The sequence below is a fragment of the Dendrobates tinctorius genome, unplaced genomic scaffold (genome assembly GCF_039654945.1).
Source record: "Dendrobates tinctorius isolate UK_male_01 unplaced genomic scaffold, ASM3965494v1 ptg000026l, whole genome shotgun sequence".
Lineage (NCBI taxonomy): Eukaryota > Metazoa > Chordata > Amphibia > Anura > Dendrobatidae > Dendrobates > Dendrobates tinctorius.
In genome coordinates this window covers 19,714,978-19,728,846 of record NW_027361694.1, presented here as the reverse complement: position 1 = coordinate 19,728,846, position 13,869 = coordinate 19,714,978, and the positions used below count along the sequence as shown (strand labels likewise).

Sequence of the window (13,869 nt, the reverse complement as noted above, 5' to 3'; positions counted from 1 at the left end):
ATACATTTTTTTTTAAAGCTGGAGTCGGAGTCGGTACATTTCTACCGACTCCGACCAAAACTAACTCCGACTCCACAGCCCTGGTTAAAAGTTGACCAGCGATTTCTCATTTTTACAACACTTTATTTGTTAAGGACCACATCACATTTGAAGTCACTTTCAGGGGTCTAGAAGGTAGAATGGTGTCACTTTTGGGTATTTTCTAAAACCTGCAACATGAAGGTTCTCAAAACCACATTCAAGCAGCTGATTAACCACTCTGGTGCTTCACAGGAATTTTTGGAATGAAAAAAAAACAAAAAAACACAAACACACGGATTACTTACCGGTAATACTCTTTTATAGAGTCCACGACAGCAGCCACAGAGAGGGGATCTGCCCCTAGGAACAGGAAACCTACAGAGAGATAAAAGGAGCGGTCCCCCTCAGTTGGATTACAGAGAACAAAAGGGAACCGCCATTCATGTTTTAGTCAACAGTTTAAGCAAGCGGCTCAATTTTACACATTCTACCAGCTTGCTACACATATGTATACAATTATCTATAACTTTACTCTCCACCACCAGAGATAACCCTCTGTCAATTAAGGGAGGGAAGTGAGCGGGTGCTGTTGTGGACTCTATAAAAGATTATTACCGATAAGTAATCCGTTTTTTTCTCTTCGCCACGACAGCACCCACTGAGAGAATTTCAGAGATAATCACATGGGAAGGCAAACTGTTTAGTACCAAAGGCCAAGTCCTCAGTAGAGGCCAAATCTAGCCTATAGTGACTATAGAAGGTGGATGGAGAAGACCAGTTTGCAGCCTTACATATTAGCTCAATTGGAACAATCGCCCTCTCGGCCCAGGAGGATGATATGGCTCGCGTTGAGTGTGCCTTTATGCCCCGTGGAGGGTCTTCTCCTTTTGCCGAATGCGCCATTGAGATCGCATCCCTGATCCACCGAGACAGTGTGCCTCTCGTAACTCTAGACCCCTTCTTGTTACCCTGGAAGGAGACAAAAAGAGCCCTGCTCTGCCTCCAGGGACTGGTCCTATCTAGGTAGGCTAGGACTGCTCTCTTCACGTCTAACGTGTGATATCTATCCTCCTCTGGTGTTGTTGGGTTGTCATAGAAGGAGGGTAGGCAGATTTCTTGGGACCTATGAAACCTAGTAGCCCGTTTGGGAAGATAAGATGGGTCCGTATTTTAACACTAGTCTATCCTGGGTTACTGACAGGAAGGGGGGGGGGGGGGGGGTCTACCGACAGGGCTCGGAGATCACTTACTCTCCTTGCTGAGACTAGAGCTACCAGTAAAGCAGCTTTCAATGAAAGGCATTTTGTTGATGTCGAGTGTATGGGCTCAAACGGGGCCTGAGTGAAGGCATCCAAGACCAAACTAAGGTCCCACGTTGGTAGCCGAGGAATGCGGACTACTGGAAAGGCCCGGACCTTCTTTTGGGAGATACCCGCAAATATTATCTCCTGCGGGATCTTGGGGTCCTTAGTATCAGCTAACCCCATAGGATTACGCACAGACTTGACTAAATTATTCACACTCTATGGGGAAGCAAGCCTGCTCTTCCTCCTCTGAGGTTAGGTATTCCTGGGATACATCCAAGTCTATTTCCCCAGTCTCTGAAGGTGATCTAGACGCTGGTGAGATTAACCCTCTGCTGGAGGTCTGTCCTCCTAGACTACTGGAGCCACCTAAGGCCTGTAGCTCTTCTCAGATAATTGTACTGATATCCTCTGTTTTTCCCGAGGATTCTTCCCGATACAGCTTCTACACAACCTCATAGGGTAGCTATCTGGGAGAGGTTGGGAACACAGGGCACATTCTCTATGTTTGGATTTATCCGTTCTTTTGGCCTAAGGATATGCGGGGGGGGGGCACAGAAAACAAAGAAGACGCAATCAGCTAGAAGCATGACTAAACACACTCACCCGTGAATTTCGTCAGCATAGTACCGGCTGCGGGGTTCGAGACTCAGGCTGAGGCAAGGCGTGAGATGACTTCCTCTCCATACGCTTCTTCTCTGTGGGCTCGCTCTGCCTAGAGCGCCCTCTAGAATTCCTCCTGGAGTCGCTACTCCTCCTGGTGCTTTGACTTCTCCTTGCGCTGCCACTTTTCTGGGTACTGCCATGAGGGGATTCTTCTGGCATTTCTAACTGGAGCAAAACCGGGTCATTTGTAGACAACATAGCTGCGCACCGGTATGCCTCTAGCCGATGCTTTTATGCAGCTTCCTGGTTTCGCCCCCAAAACACTTTTTTTCTCCTTCTCTCTGCTCCCGCGCATGCGCGGTCACTTGTCCCGCGATACCACGATCTTTACCTCCTCCCCCGGAAGTTCTCAGTATCCACTTCCGGGTCGCCCTGTCTGCACACCGGAGCACTGGCCTCAGCCCGCCCATCGTCTCCCGACCGCTGCCCCTGACTTGCCGGATGGACATACCTGACTACTCTGGGTACTGTCAGGTATGCAATTCTCCCCTTTAGCGCTCTGGCACCACATCAAGTCCGTGCGAGCTCAGGGACCCTCTCGTTCCTGGCCTTGCCCTGTCTCAAGGGGGAAAGAGTGCCGCTAGCGTAGCGGCCCCGACGCTGTTCCGCGCTCTGTAATGCGGCGTCCCCAGAGGGGATCTCCCGATGCTGGCTGTCGCCCTACACACCTGTACGTGAACCCGGCACACATCGCCAAGGCCTCACCCGCATTACCAGCCGAGGGGAACTGATCTTCTCACCCTCCTGAAACTGCCTCCAGCTCTGGGGCCCCCCGCCGTTCATACTGCTTTGCGGGCGGCTACCAGGCTAGGAATCCTCTTCATCTCTCTGGGTTCTTTCTAGAAGCAGGAAGCCAACTAGGGGGGGGCGAGGGGGCCCGCCCCTTTTATCTCTCTATAGGTTTCCTATTCCTAGGGGCGGATCCCCTCACTCATTAGGTGCTGTTGTGGCGAAGAGAAAAATAAGTATGTGTGTTATATATATATATATATATATATATATATATATATATATATATATATATATATATATATATATATATATATATATATATATATATATATATATACACACACATACATACACACACACACACACATACACACACACACATACACACACACTCGAATATAAGTCGAGATTTTAAGCCCAAAAAGTTGGGCTGAAAGTCCCCCTGTCGTCTTATATTCAAGTCATATACAAAGGGGGGGCGGGGGTGTCAGGTCATACTTAACCGTCCTGACGCTGTCGCTTGAGCCCCCAGCTTCTCCCCGTGCTCTCTCTTCCTGCCTTCAGTGGTCACGTGGTGCCGCTCATTAAAACTCATGAATATGCGCATATTAATGAGCGGTATCACAAGACCGCTGAATGCAGGAAGAGAGAGTGCGGAGAAGCTGGGGACTCAAGCGACAGCGTCAGGACGGGTAAGTATAGCGATACTCACCTGTACTGCGTCCATGGCTGCTTGCTGCTGTCTGTCATCGGTCAGTGACTTCAGACAGCAGAGGGCGCGGTGACGTGGTTAGTGCGCGCCGCGCCCCCTGCAGTCTGAACGTCACTGACTGATGACGTGCAGATAGCGGTGAGCAGCCATGGACGCAGGACAGGTGAGAATCTGACACCCAGCGACGGAGAGGTGAGTATGTCATTTTTTTTATTTTTACATGCAGCAGCAGCAGCATGGGGGCAGCATATGAGGGAACAATCTATGGAGCTATTTATGGGGGCAGCATATGGGGGAACCATCTATGGAGCTTCTTCTGAGGACACCATATGGGGGAATAATCTATGGAGCATTTCCCACCCTAGACTTATACTCGAGTCAATAAGTTCTCCCAGTTTTTTGTGACAAAATTAGGGGGGGTCGACTTATACTCGAGTATATACGGTATATATTTTTTTTTGTAACAAGAAATTTAATTCAGATCCAATTTTTCTTTACCAAGGGTAACAGGAGAAATTGCACAAGAACTTTTGGGGTCCAATTTCTTCTGAGTATGCCGATACCCAATATATGAAGGTAAATCACTGTCTCGGCGCATGGCAGAGCTCGGAAAGAAAGGAGCATCGTTTGACTTTTCAATGCAAAATTGGCTGGAGTTGAGATCAGACGCCATGTCGCTTTTGGAGAGCGCCTGATGTGCCTAACAGTCAACCTACTCCCCACAAGTGGCACCATTTTGGAAAGTGAACCCCCAAATGAACTTATCTAGATGTGTGGTGAGCACTTTGAACCCCTAAGTGCTTCACAGAAGTTTATAATGTAGAGCCGTAAAGATAAAAAAAAAAATCATGTTTTTCCACAAAAGTGATATTTCGCCCCCAATTTTTTATTTTCCCAAGGGTAACAGAAGAAATTGGACCCCAAGAGTTATTGTGTGATTTGTCTTGAGTATGCCGATACCCCATATGTGGGGGTAAACCACTGTTTGGGCACATGGCAGAGCTCAAAAGGGAAGGAGCGTCAGATTTTACTGTTATGGTTTGCAGATGCCATGACCCACTGGGAGAGCCCATGAGGTGCCCAAAACAGCAGAACCTCCCATAAGTGACCTCATTTTACGAACTACACCTATCATTGAATTCATCCAGGGGTGCAGTGATCATATTGACACCATGGGTGTGTCACAGAATTTTATACCATTGGGCATTGAGGACAATAACTACATTTTTACCACCAAAATTTATTTTTAGCCAAATATTTTACATTTTCAAACAAGAAGTGGGTAAAAATGGCAACAAAATCTGTCACAGAATTTCTACTGAACATGGCAATACCCCATATGTGACTGTACAGTACTACTTAGCCATGCGGGGAGACTCGGGAGGAACTGGGCGCTATTTGCTTATTCATGTGAATGGGTCTGTGCACATGACAGTGTGTTTCCACGGACCGCAAAACACGCTGACATGTCCTTTTTTTTTTTTTTTTTAATGTCAGCATGGGCCACAAAACAGCCAGCATATGAGCATACACACAACTCACAAGGATGTCATCCACGTGACATGCATCGGCGCCAGGAAAGAAGCGTTACAGTAAGCGCTGTTCCCCAGCGCCAGTTGCTGAACACTGCTCTCATCATTCTCCCCTGCTTGTGCCGATCACAGGCAGAGCAGGGGAGATTGAGGAGAGCCGTGTTCAGCACCCGGGTCTGGGGAACAGCGCTTACTGTAACTCTTCTTCCCTGGTGGCCGTCCTTGTGGTACTGATGCGGCATACGTGGCGCAAGTATTACCCACATGGACATTGATATCCCCTCTACTGGAAACATCAGGACGTGAGAAAGGTGTTATAGTGGGTTTTTATTTGGCAGCTGTCACACACTAAAATAAGTTTCTTATTGCAAAAAATAGTTTTTGCATTACCACATTGAGAGTTATGATTTTTCCAAATTTTGGCCCAGAGTCATGCGAGGGCTTATTTTTTTGCAGGACGAGTTGACGTTTTTATTGGTACCATTTTTCGGGCACGACATGGTTTAATCGCTATTTACTCCGATTTTTGGGAGGCAGAATAAGTAAAAACCAGGAATCCATGAATTTCTTTGGGGGGGGGGGGGGGCGTTTATACTGTTCCACGTGACAAAGCAGTTTTATTCTTCGGGTTAGTACGATTACAGCAATACCTCTATGTTTTGGTGCTTTTATACAAGAAAAACTTCTATAAAAAATTATTTTTGCATCGCTTTATAGTGAGAGCTATAACTTAATTTTTCCGGTGATGGAGCTGTATGGGGGCTTGTTTTTTGCAGGACAAAATGACGTTTTCAGCGGTACCATGTTTATTTCCATCAGTCTTTTTGATCGTGTGTTAATCCACTTTTTATTCGGCAGCATGATAAAGCATTATTTTTTGCCTTATTATATGGTGTTCACTAAAGGGGTTAACTAGTGGGACAGTTTTATAGGTCGGGTCATTACGGACATGGTTATACCAAATACAGCTCTGGCAAAAATTAAGAGACCACCACATGAAAACCCTTTCATGGGCAGCCCATTCTCCAGACCTGAACAACATTGAGGATGGTGGATAGTCACCCGCCATCAAACGAAAAAAGAACTGCTTACATTTTTGCGCCAGAAGCAGTATAAAAGACTGGTGGAATCATGCCAAGACGCATGAAAGCTGTTTGTAAAAATCATGGTTATTCCATAAAATAATGATTTCAGAACTCTTCCTGAGTTAAAACATTAGTATTGTGGTTTCTAAATGATTATGAACTTGTTTTCGTTGCATTATTTGAGGTCTGAAAGCACTGGGGTTGTTTTTTTTTTTTTTAATTTTGACCATTTTTCTTTGTCAGAAAAATACAAAATGTATTGCTTGGACATTCGGAGACATGTTGTCAGAAGTTTATAGACTAAAAGAACAATTTACATTTTACTCAAAAATATACCTATAAAGAGAAAAATCACACAAACTGAACATTTGAAACTGGTCTCTTCATTTTTGCCAGAGCTGTATGTGTACTTTTATTGTTTAGATTTTTTTCATTCAAATGTTTAGTGATAGAATATTGATTTTTTTTATTTAATTTTTTTTAATACAGCTCTGGCAAAAATTTAAGACAACTGCACAGTTTTATAAAAATCAGCTTCTCTTCATGTCTGACAGCCATTCCATTGTCTTTTGAATACCAACCAGAGGACACCTCATTCTACTTAATGTGCTTCTGATTAGGTGATCACCTGAACCAAATCTTATTTAACGAAGGAAAGTATAAAAACCCTGCTGTGGTGTTCACAATCCTCTTGCAATAGGACAAGCTGGATGGCAAAACAAGTGCTAGTAATATCCAAAAAGTAATTGGAATGAAAATTTCTTTTCAACTCCTTTGGCATGGTTAAAAGTTAAGTCTTAAGTGAGGAAGGAAAAAAAAAAAAAAAAAACACAGCTCAATTCTGGCTTTACTAACAGAGCAATACAGTGAGCATCACATTTCCTCCACCCTTAAACTTTCTAAGATGGCAGTCCATTACAACAAAGTCAGGCAGCAGACAACAAAGCTATAGACCGGCAGAGAGCGAAAACGACTCTCCATTGACCGGTATGACAGTCATCTTATTCAAATGTCACTCAGCAACCGCAGGATGACATCAAGTAACCTACAAAAGGAATGGCAAGTGGCAGCTGGGGTGAAGTGCACGGCAAGAACAGGTCGTAACAGGCTCCTAGAGGCAGGGCTCAAGTCATGTGAAGGTACAAAAAAGCCTTTCATCAATGAGAAGCAAAAGAGAGCCAGGCTGAAGTTTGCCAAAGACCATAAAGGAATGGACCATAGAGGACAGGAGTAATCTTCTCTGATGAGTAATTTTCAGCTTTGCCCAACACCTGGTCGTCTAATGGTTAGACGGAGAACTGGAGAGGCGTACAAACCGCAGTGTCTTGCACCCACTGTGAAATTTGGTGGAGGATCGGTGATGATCTGGGGATGCTTCAGCAAGGCTGGAATTGGGCAGGTTAATCTTTGCGAAGGACGTATGAATCAAGCAACATACAAGGTTATCCTGGAAAAACGGTTGATTCCTTCTGCTCAGGCAATGTTCCCCAACTCTGAGGACTGTTTTCTCCAGCGAGACAATGCGCCATGCCACACAGCTAGGTCAATCAATGTGTGGATGAAGGACCACCACATCAAATCCCTGTCATGGGCAGCCCAATCTCCAGACCTGAACCCCACTAAAAACCTCTGGAATGTAATCAAGAGGATGATGGATAGTCACAAGCCATCAAACAAAGAACTGCTTAAATTTTTGTACCAGGAGTGGTACAAGGTCACCCAAAAGCAGTGTGAAAGACTGATGGAAAGCATGCCAAGACGCATGAAAGCTGCGATTAAAAATCATGGTTATTCCCAAAAAAATATTGATTTATGAACTCTGCCCGAGTTAAAACATTAGTATTGTTGTTTTTAAATGATTATGAACTTGTTTTCTTAGCATTATTTGAGGTCTGCAAGTACTTCTTTTTTTGTTATTTTGACCATTTATCATTTTCTGAAAATACAAAATTTAGTGCTTGGAAATTTGGAGACATGTTGTCAGTAGAATAAAAGAGCAATTTACATTTTGCTCAAAAATATACCTATACAGAGAAAAATCAGACAAACTGAAAATTTTGCAGTGGTCTCTTAATTTTTGACAGCTGTATTTTTAACAGAAAGGGCTTAATAGCCTGGGAACCTTTATTAACATCTGCCCTCAGCCGTCTGCTTTCTCTCTGTTTAAAGTTATTCGGGCGCTCACACTATTGTGTTTTTTGTTTTAATTTTTTGAAAAACAAAACAGATACTGCATTTTACACAGATTTCTGACAGTTGCTTTTTGTTACATCATATGTAGGTTAATTATGTTAATGCTCCTACGTGTACGCACGCGCACGTGTGTCTCTTTAATTAGGGTATCTAGCTGACAAGGTCGTACAAGGAAAAAAAATAAAAAAATATCAATTTTTTAAAAAATATATCTTTATTTACCTTTATGGATTTACAAAAATGCAAGAAAATTAGCATCAAAAACGCATCAAATTTGCATAAAGACAGAGTGGATTTTCAACTACGTTTTCTACCAAGAGAGTCAGAAACCACACAGCATTTTAAGCAAGCAAATCCGCAACATACGCACATAGGTGTTCTGCACCTGCACGGCCTGGCTCCATGCTTCTGGGACCAAGCTGCTGACACCAGCGCTCCAGGAGGAGTGGTGGCCTGGACATCTCCCCCTCAAGCCAGGACGGCCTTACCCAGATCCTGACGGCACGTCGCCTGTGTGAACCCTGGACGGCCTTCCCCGGACCCGCTGTTGACACATCCACCAGAAGAGAGGGTGGGGGGGAGCCGGTATACAGAACTCCCCCGATGCTGCTTCCGGACCGCAGCCCCTGCCGTTCTCACAGACACTGTGCAGGCAGCATGCACTGGTCCAGCTACACTCTTTGTAGGAATTCTTCCTGCAGCTCCCATAGGAACAGGAAATCGGAGGAGAGGCGGACCGCCCCTTTTATTTCTGTAGGTTTCCTGTTCCTAAGGGCGGATCCCTCTTTCCAGTGGGTGCTGTCGTGGCAAAGGGTAAAAACTTGATTCAAACTGAACCCCGGATGAAACCATTCACTATAATGAAGTCGGTTTGGCCTTTGTTGCCTGCTTCATTAAAGTGAATAATTTGTGTATACCGTTTCAGCAAATTTAGATGGAAACCCCAATGTAAAATGCTCAAAGTAGAGCACAGGGCAAACGTGAACCCATCCTAAAAGCAATAAAAAAAAACAAAAAATAATTCATCCCCAAATTAAATCCCAATAAAAACGCCAACTCATCCCACAAAAATCAAGTCCCCACTCAGTTCAGTCATCTGTCATTGTAAATAAAAAGGGGTTTCCATATTCACAGTAACAAAGGCTCGCGTCCCTCCAAATAAAAATATCCAGCGAAATCTCTGTTAAATCCAAATGCCCTACCTATCATTCTGCATTCTATTTTCCTTGATGACTGTGAAGCTATTTTGGAATCTCATTATTATGTATATACCATGTGACATAACCTCTGCAAGTCAGAAACCTGACTTATGTTTGATGTGTGTGCACATCAATTTGTTATAATGCCATACATATACACTGATTGTTAATTCTCAGTGTAACTTATCTAGTTTGATATGCGCATTCCTTTAATATCAGTGCATCACCACTGCATACTTATGCATTAAATAAATTTGCACTATTACTAGTAACCAACATCTCAGTTCTTATTCTCTTTTTTTCCCTGTTTCAACAACAGATAATACTAAGCAGTTTGTATTGGGAAACCTAATGACAAATCTGCTTTAACTACTTAACAGCCAACGGCATACATTTTTCTCATAAGTCGTTAAGCAAAGTATGAAATTGGCTCAGGAGCTCAATCTGCTCCATAATGTGCAGATGCTGCCGTGTATGGGTATGTGCACACACTGCAAAATTCTCTGCAGATTTTCAGCATGGATTTAGCAAAATCCGCAGGTCAGAAGAACTGCGGTTTATCTGCGGATTAGCCCTGCGGTTTATCATCTCTACAATGGAGGAGATGTCAAACCGCAGCGGAATCCGCAGAAAGAATTGACATGTCAATTCTTTCTGCGGATTTGAAACCACAGCAAATCCGCACGGAAAATTCCACAGCATCTGCACAGCGGTTTTCATTTTGCATAGAAAATAAGGGTATTGTACAATGCAGCAGAAACTGCTGCAGATCCGCAGCATGTGCACACACCCTTACACAGCTAGCATCTACCCATGACTAATGCAACCACTACAAATTATTTTTGCTCTAAGTTTAAAATCTTAGGAAATCACAGCAAATACTGAAATAATGTCCCTGACCAGAGACTGTACTCTGGATCCTGTGTACAGAATCGGTGCACTGATTTACAATTTTAAATGGAATCTGTCACCTATTTTTAGCCCCATCAGCTGCCAGCACCGCCATCAGGGGCTTATCTACAGCATTCTGTAATGCTGTAGATAAGCTCCCAATGTAACCTGAAAGATTATAATCTAACTTGTTTTTCTTATCACCTGGGCATCTGGTCCAGTCCGATGGGTGTCGCGGTCCGGTGCCTCCCATCTTCATGATGCCGTGCTCCTTCTTACTTCTGCCGCAGCGCCGGCGTACTTTATCTGCCCTGTTGAGGGCAGAGTAAAGTACTGCAGTGCGCAGGCGACGGAGCTCTCTGACCTTTCCCTGCGCATTGTAGCACTTTACTCTGCCCTCAACAGGGCAGAGAAAGTACGCCTGCACCGTAACCGCGGCAGAAGTAAGAAAGAGGACGTCATCTCTAGAAGATGGGAGGCGCCGGAGTGCGACACCCACTGCATCAGACCGCCCCCCCCGTGAGTATAATCTAAATCGTTTTTCTTAATTTCCAGGTTACATCGGGGTCTTATCTGCCACATTACAGAATGCTGTAGATAATCCCCTGAAGACGGTGCCGGCAGCTGATAGGGCTAAAATGGGGTGACAGATTCCCTTTAATGGCTTATCAAGACTGCAATAGAAAACACACATCAAAAAAGGATTTCAAGAATAGATGGGAGACAAATCGCACAATGTACTTGTAGTATACATTACAGGCAGTCCACTTAAATAATATGCCAAATCAACCTTGCAAACAAGGACTTATTCAATGCTGCATTATTGCAAATAAAATTAGTGCAAGGCTGAACTGTGCTAAGGGTGAGACAGCTACAAGGAGAAAAGACAAGGACAAGTGACACAAGAAATAATGGAGGAGTTATGTAGGAGTATATGAAGTATGTATGCAAAGAAGCACATGTATTATGTACACGTATCTGAAATTTAGTCCGTTTAAGAAATAATAGCGTTTATGATAATTGACACATTTCGTGTAATAAGTAGTTAGCACAGTACCTGTTGGAACATCTGCACGGTGGGAGAATGTGCTCTTATAGAAAATGCAAATTTCAGCAAACTGATTTGCAGGTCAGAAAGAAACTGAGCAGCTTTCTTCAGTATCAAGCTGTAATAGGAATATTCGGAACCTGAAAGAATGATGGAGAAGTGAATGAGAAGCAATATCAAGAGATAAAAGCAAAACTAATTAACCATATAATAAAAAAAAAAAAAAAAAAAAAAACACCACACACACACACACACACACACACACACCATTTATTAGCCACTAGAAACAAAATGCCTTATCTAGTCAGAATATGGCACTCCAGCGTAGCACTGTTCAGATAACCTTCATAGTAAGGCTGGAGACACTAGCGTTTTTTTAAATCCGATTTTGATGCAGGAGTCAGATGAGTGTAATACAAGTGTCATGCATTTTTTCATGCAAGTACAATCCGATTTTTCACACCTAGCATCCGATTTACATCTGGATGCAGTGTGATTACTATCCGACTGCAATGCCCTGCATGTATTTACTCCATTCACTGCCAGCAAGCAGCCTGAATGATACAACTTCCCACCTCTGCTGCCTCTATTTCTCTGCTGTAATATATCCAAATGGTAATCAACTGAGCCACCCTGCATGTATTTACTCCATTCACTGCCAGCAAGCAGCCTGAATGATACAACTTCCCACCTCTGCTGCCTCTATTTCTCTGCTGTAATATATCCAAATGGTACAACTCCATACTTCTGCTGCTTGACCATTTTGCTGCATATTTAAATGTGCTTGCTAAAGCTTTGGTATAATTCATTTGTTGCACTGTATGTAATACTTACTGCTTTAGATCTGTGACTGTGGCCTTTCTAGATCTTATCAGGTGGAAGGTGCTATAGCATTTTGCCACATCTTGGTCTAGTGCCTTTGATCATCTAACCATCCCCTGGTGTGCTGGCCCCAGCTGCCAAATTATACCCAACCATCTCCCACAATCCCTCTCTCCTGACCCTGTAGTGTGGCCTATATATGTAGTAGTTGCTAAGGGGAAGCACGCAGTGTGGGGTACAGCACGAAAGCATCCCATAAGCAAAGCATCACAGAAGATAAGCATCCAGCAAAACGGCAGTTATACATGGCATGGAATTAACATTCATCTTCTCTCTTCATACAGGTAATCAACTGAGCCACCCTGCATGTATTTACTCCATTCACTGCCAGCAAGCAGCCTGAATGATACAACTTCCCACCTCTGCTGCCTCTATTTCTCTGCTGTAATATATCCAAATGGTAATCAACTGAGCCACCCTGCATGTATTTACTCCATTCACTGCCAGCAAGCAGCCTGAATGATACAACTTCCCACCTCTGCTGCCTCTATTTCTCTGCTGTAATATATCCAAATGGTAATCAACTGAGCCACCCTGCATGTATTTACTCCATTCACTGCCAGCAAGCAGCCTGAATGATACAACTTCCCACCTCTGCTGCCTCTATTTATCTGCTGTAATATATCCAAATGGTACAACTCCATACTTCTGCTGCTTGACCATTTTGCTGCATATTTAAATGTGCTTGCTAAAGCTTTGGTATAATTCATTTGTTGCACTGTATGTAATACTTACTGCTTTAGATCTGTGACTGGGGCCTTTCTAGATCTTATCAGGTGGAAGGTGCTATAGCATTTTGCCACATCTTGGTCTAGTGCCTTTGATCATCTAACCATCCCCTGGTGTGCTGGCCCCAGCTGCCAAATTATACCCAACCATCTCCCACAATCCCTCTCTCCTGACCCTGTAGTGTGGCCTATATATGTAGTAGTTGCTAAGGGGAAGCACGCAGTGTGGGGTACAGCACGAAAGCATCCCATAAGCAAAGCATCACAGAAGATAAGCATTCAGCAAAATGGCAGTTATACATGGCAGTTAGTCAGGGCAGGAGTCAGGTAACCCACACCTTGCCTTCCCCTTTAACCATGTGCTTTATTTTTATCCTCCTGTGTTCCCTTGCCAACCACATTCATCACCCTATCCCCCCTCCATCACGACTCATACACATCAGCCCCTCTATACTTCCCTCTCCCATGTACAGCTCCCACACACTCACCACCTTCCTGAGAAACCTCAGCCCATCTTGCCCAAACACATCGCAGAAAAAAACTACTTACAATTCCAACAACTATTGGCTCTTTATCTTCCTTCTCCTACTGATTTCAGGGGACATCTCCCCCAACCCTGGTCCACCATCCCCCAACCTCGACCCCTACCCTACCTCATATCGAAACCACAATAATCTGATTAACATTACTTGCACTCCCTCATCTCAATCTTTTAATTGTGCCCTCTGGAATCCACGGTCTGCTTGTAAAAAGCTTCCTTTCCTACACAACTACTTTCTGAACAACTCTGTTAATCTGTTGGCCCTCACTGAAACCTGGATTCAGGATTCTGACACTGTCTCTCCTGCTGCCATTTCCTACGGTGGCTTACAATTC

At 44.0% G+C, this 13,869-nt stretch overlaps 1 protein-coding gene across 3 annotated transcripts in view; it reads right to left on the bottom strand.

The window, feature by feature from the left end:
- Positions 1–13,869, bottom strand: part of UGGT2 (UDP-glucose glycoprotein glucosyltransferase 2) — a 548,948-nt gene that overhangs the window by 517,430 nt on the left and 17,649 nt on the right. For all 3 annotated transcript variants that reach the window (XM_073569568.1, XM_073569567.1, XM_073569569.1), the window contains exon 3: positions 11,393–11,523. In XM_073569568.1, the coding sequence (XP_073425669.1) occupies positions 11,393–11,523 (131 nt within the window). The remainder of the gene's footprint in view (positions 1–11,392; positions 11,524–13,869) is intronic.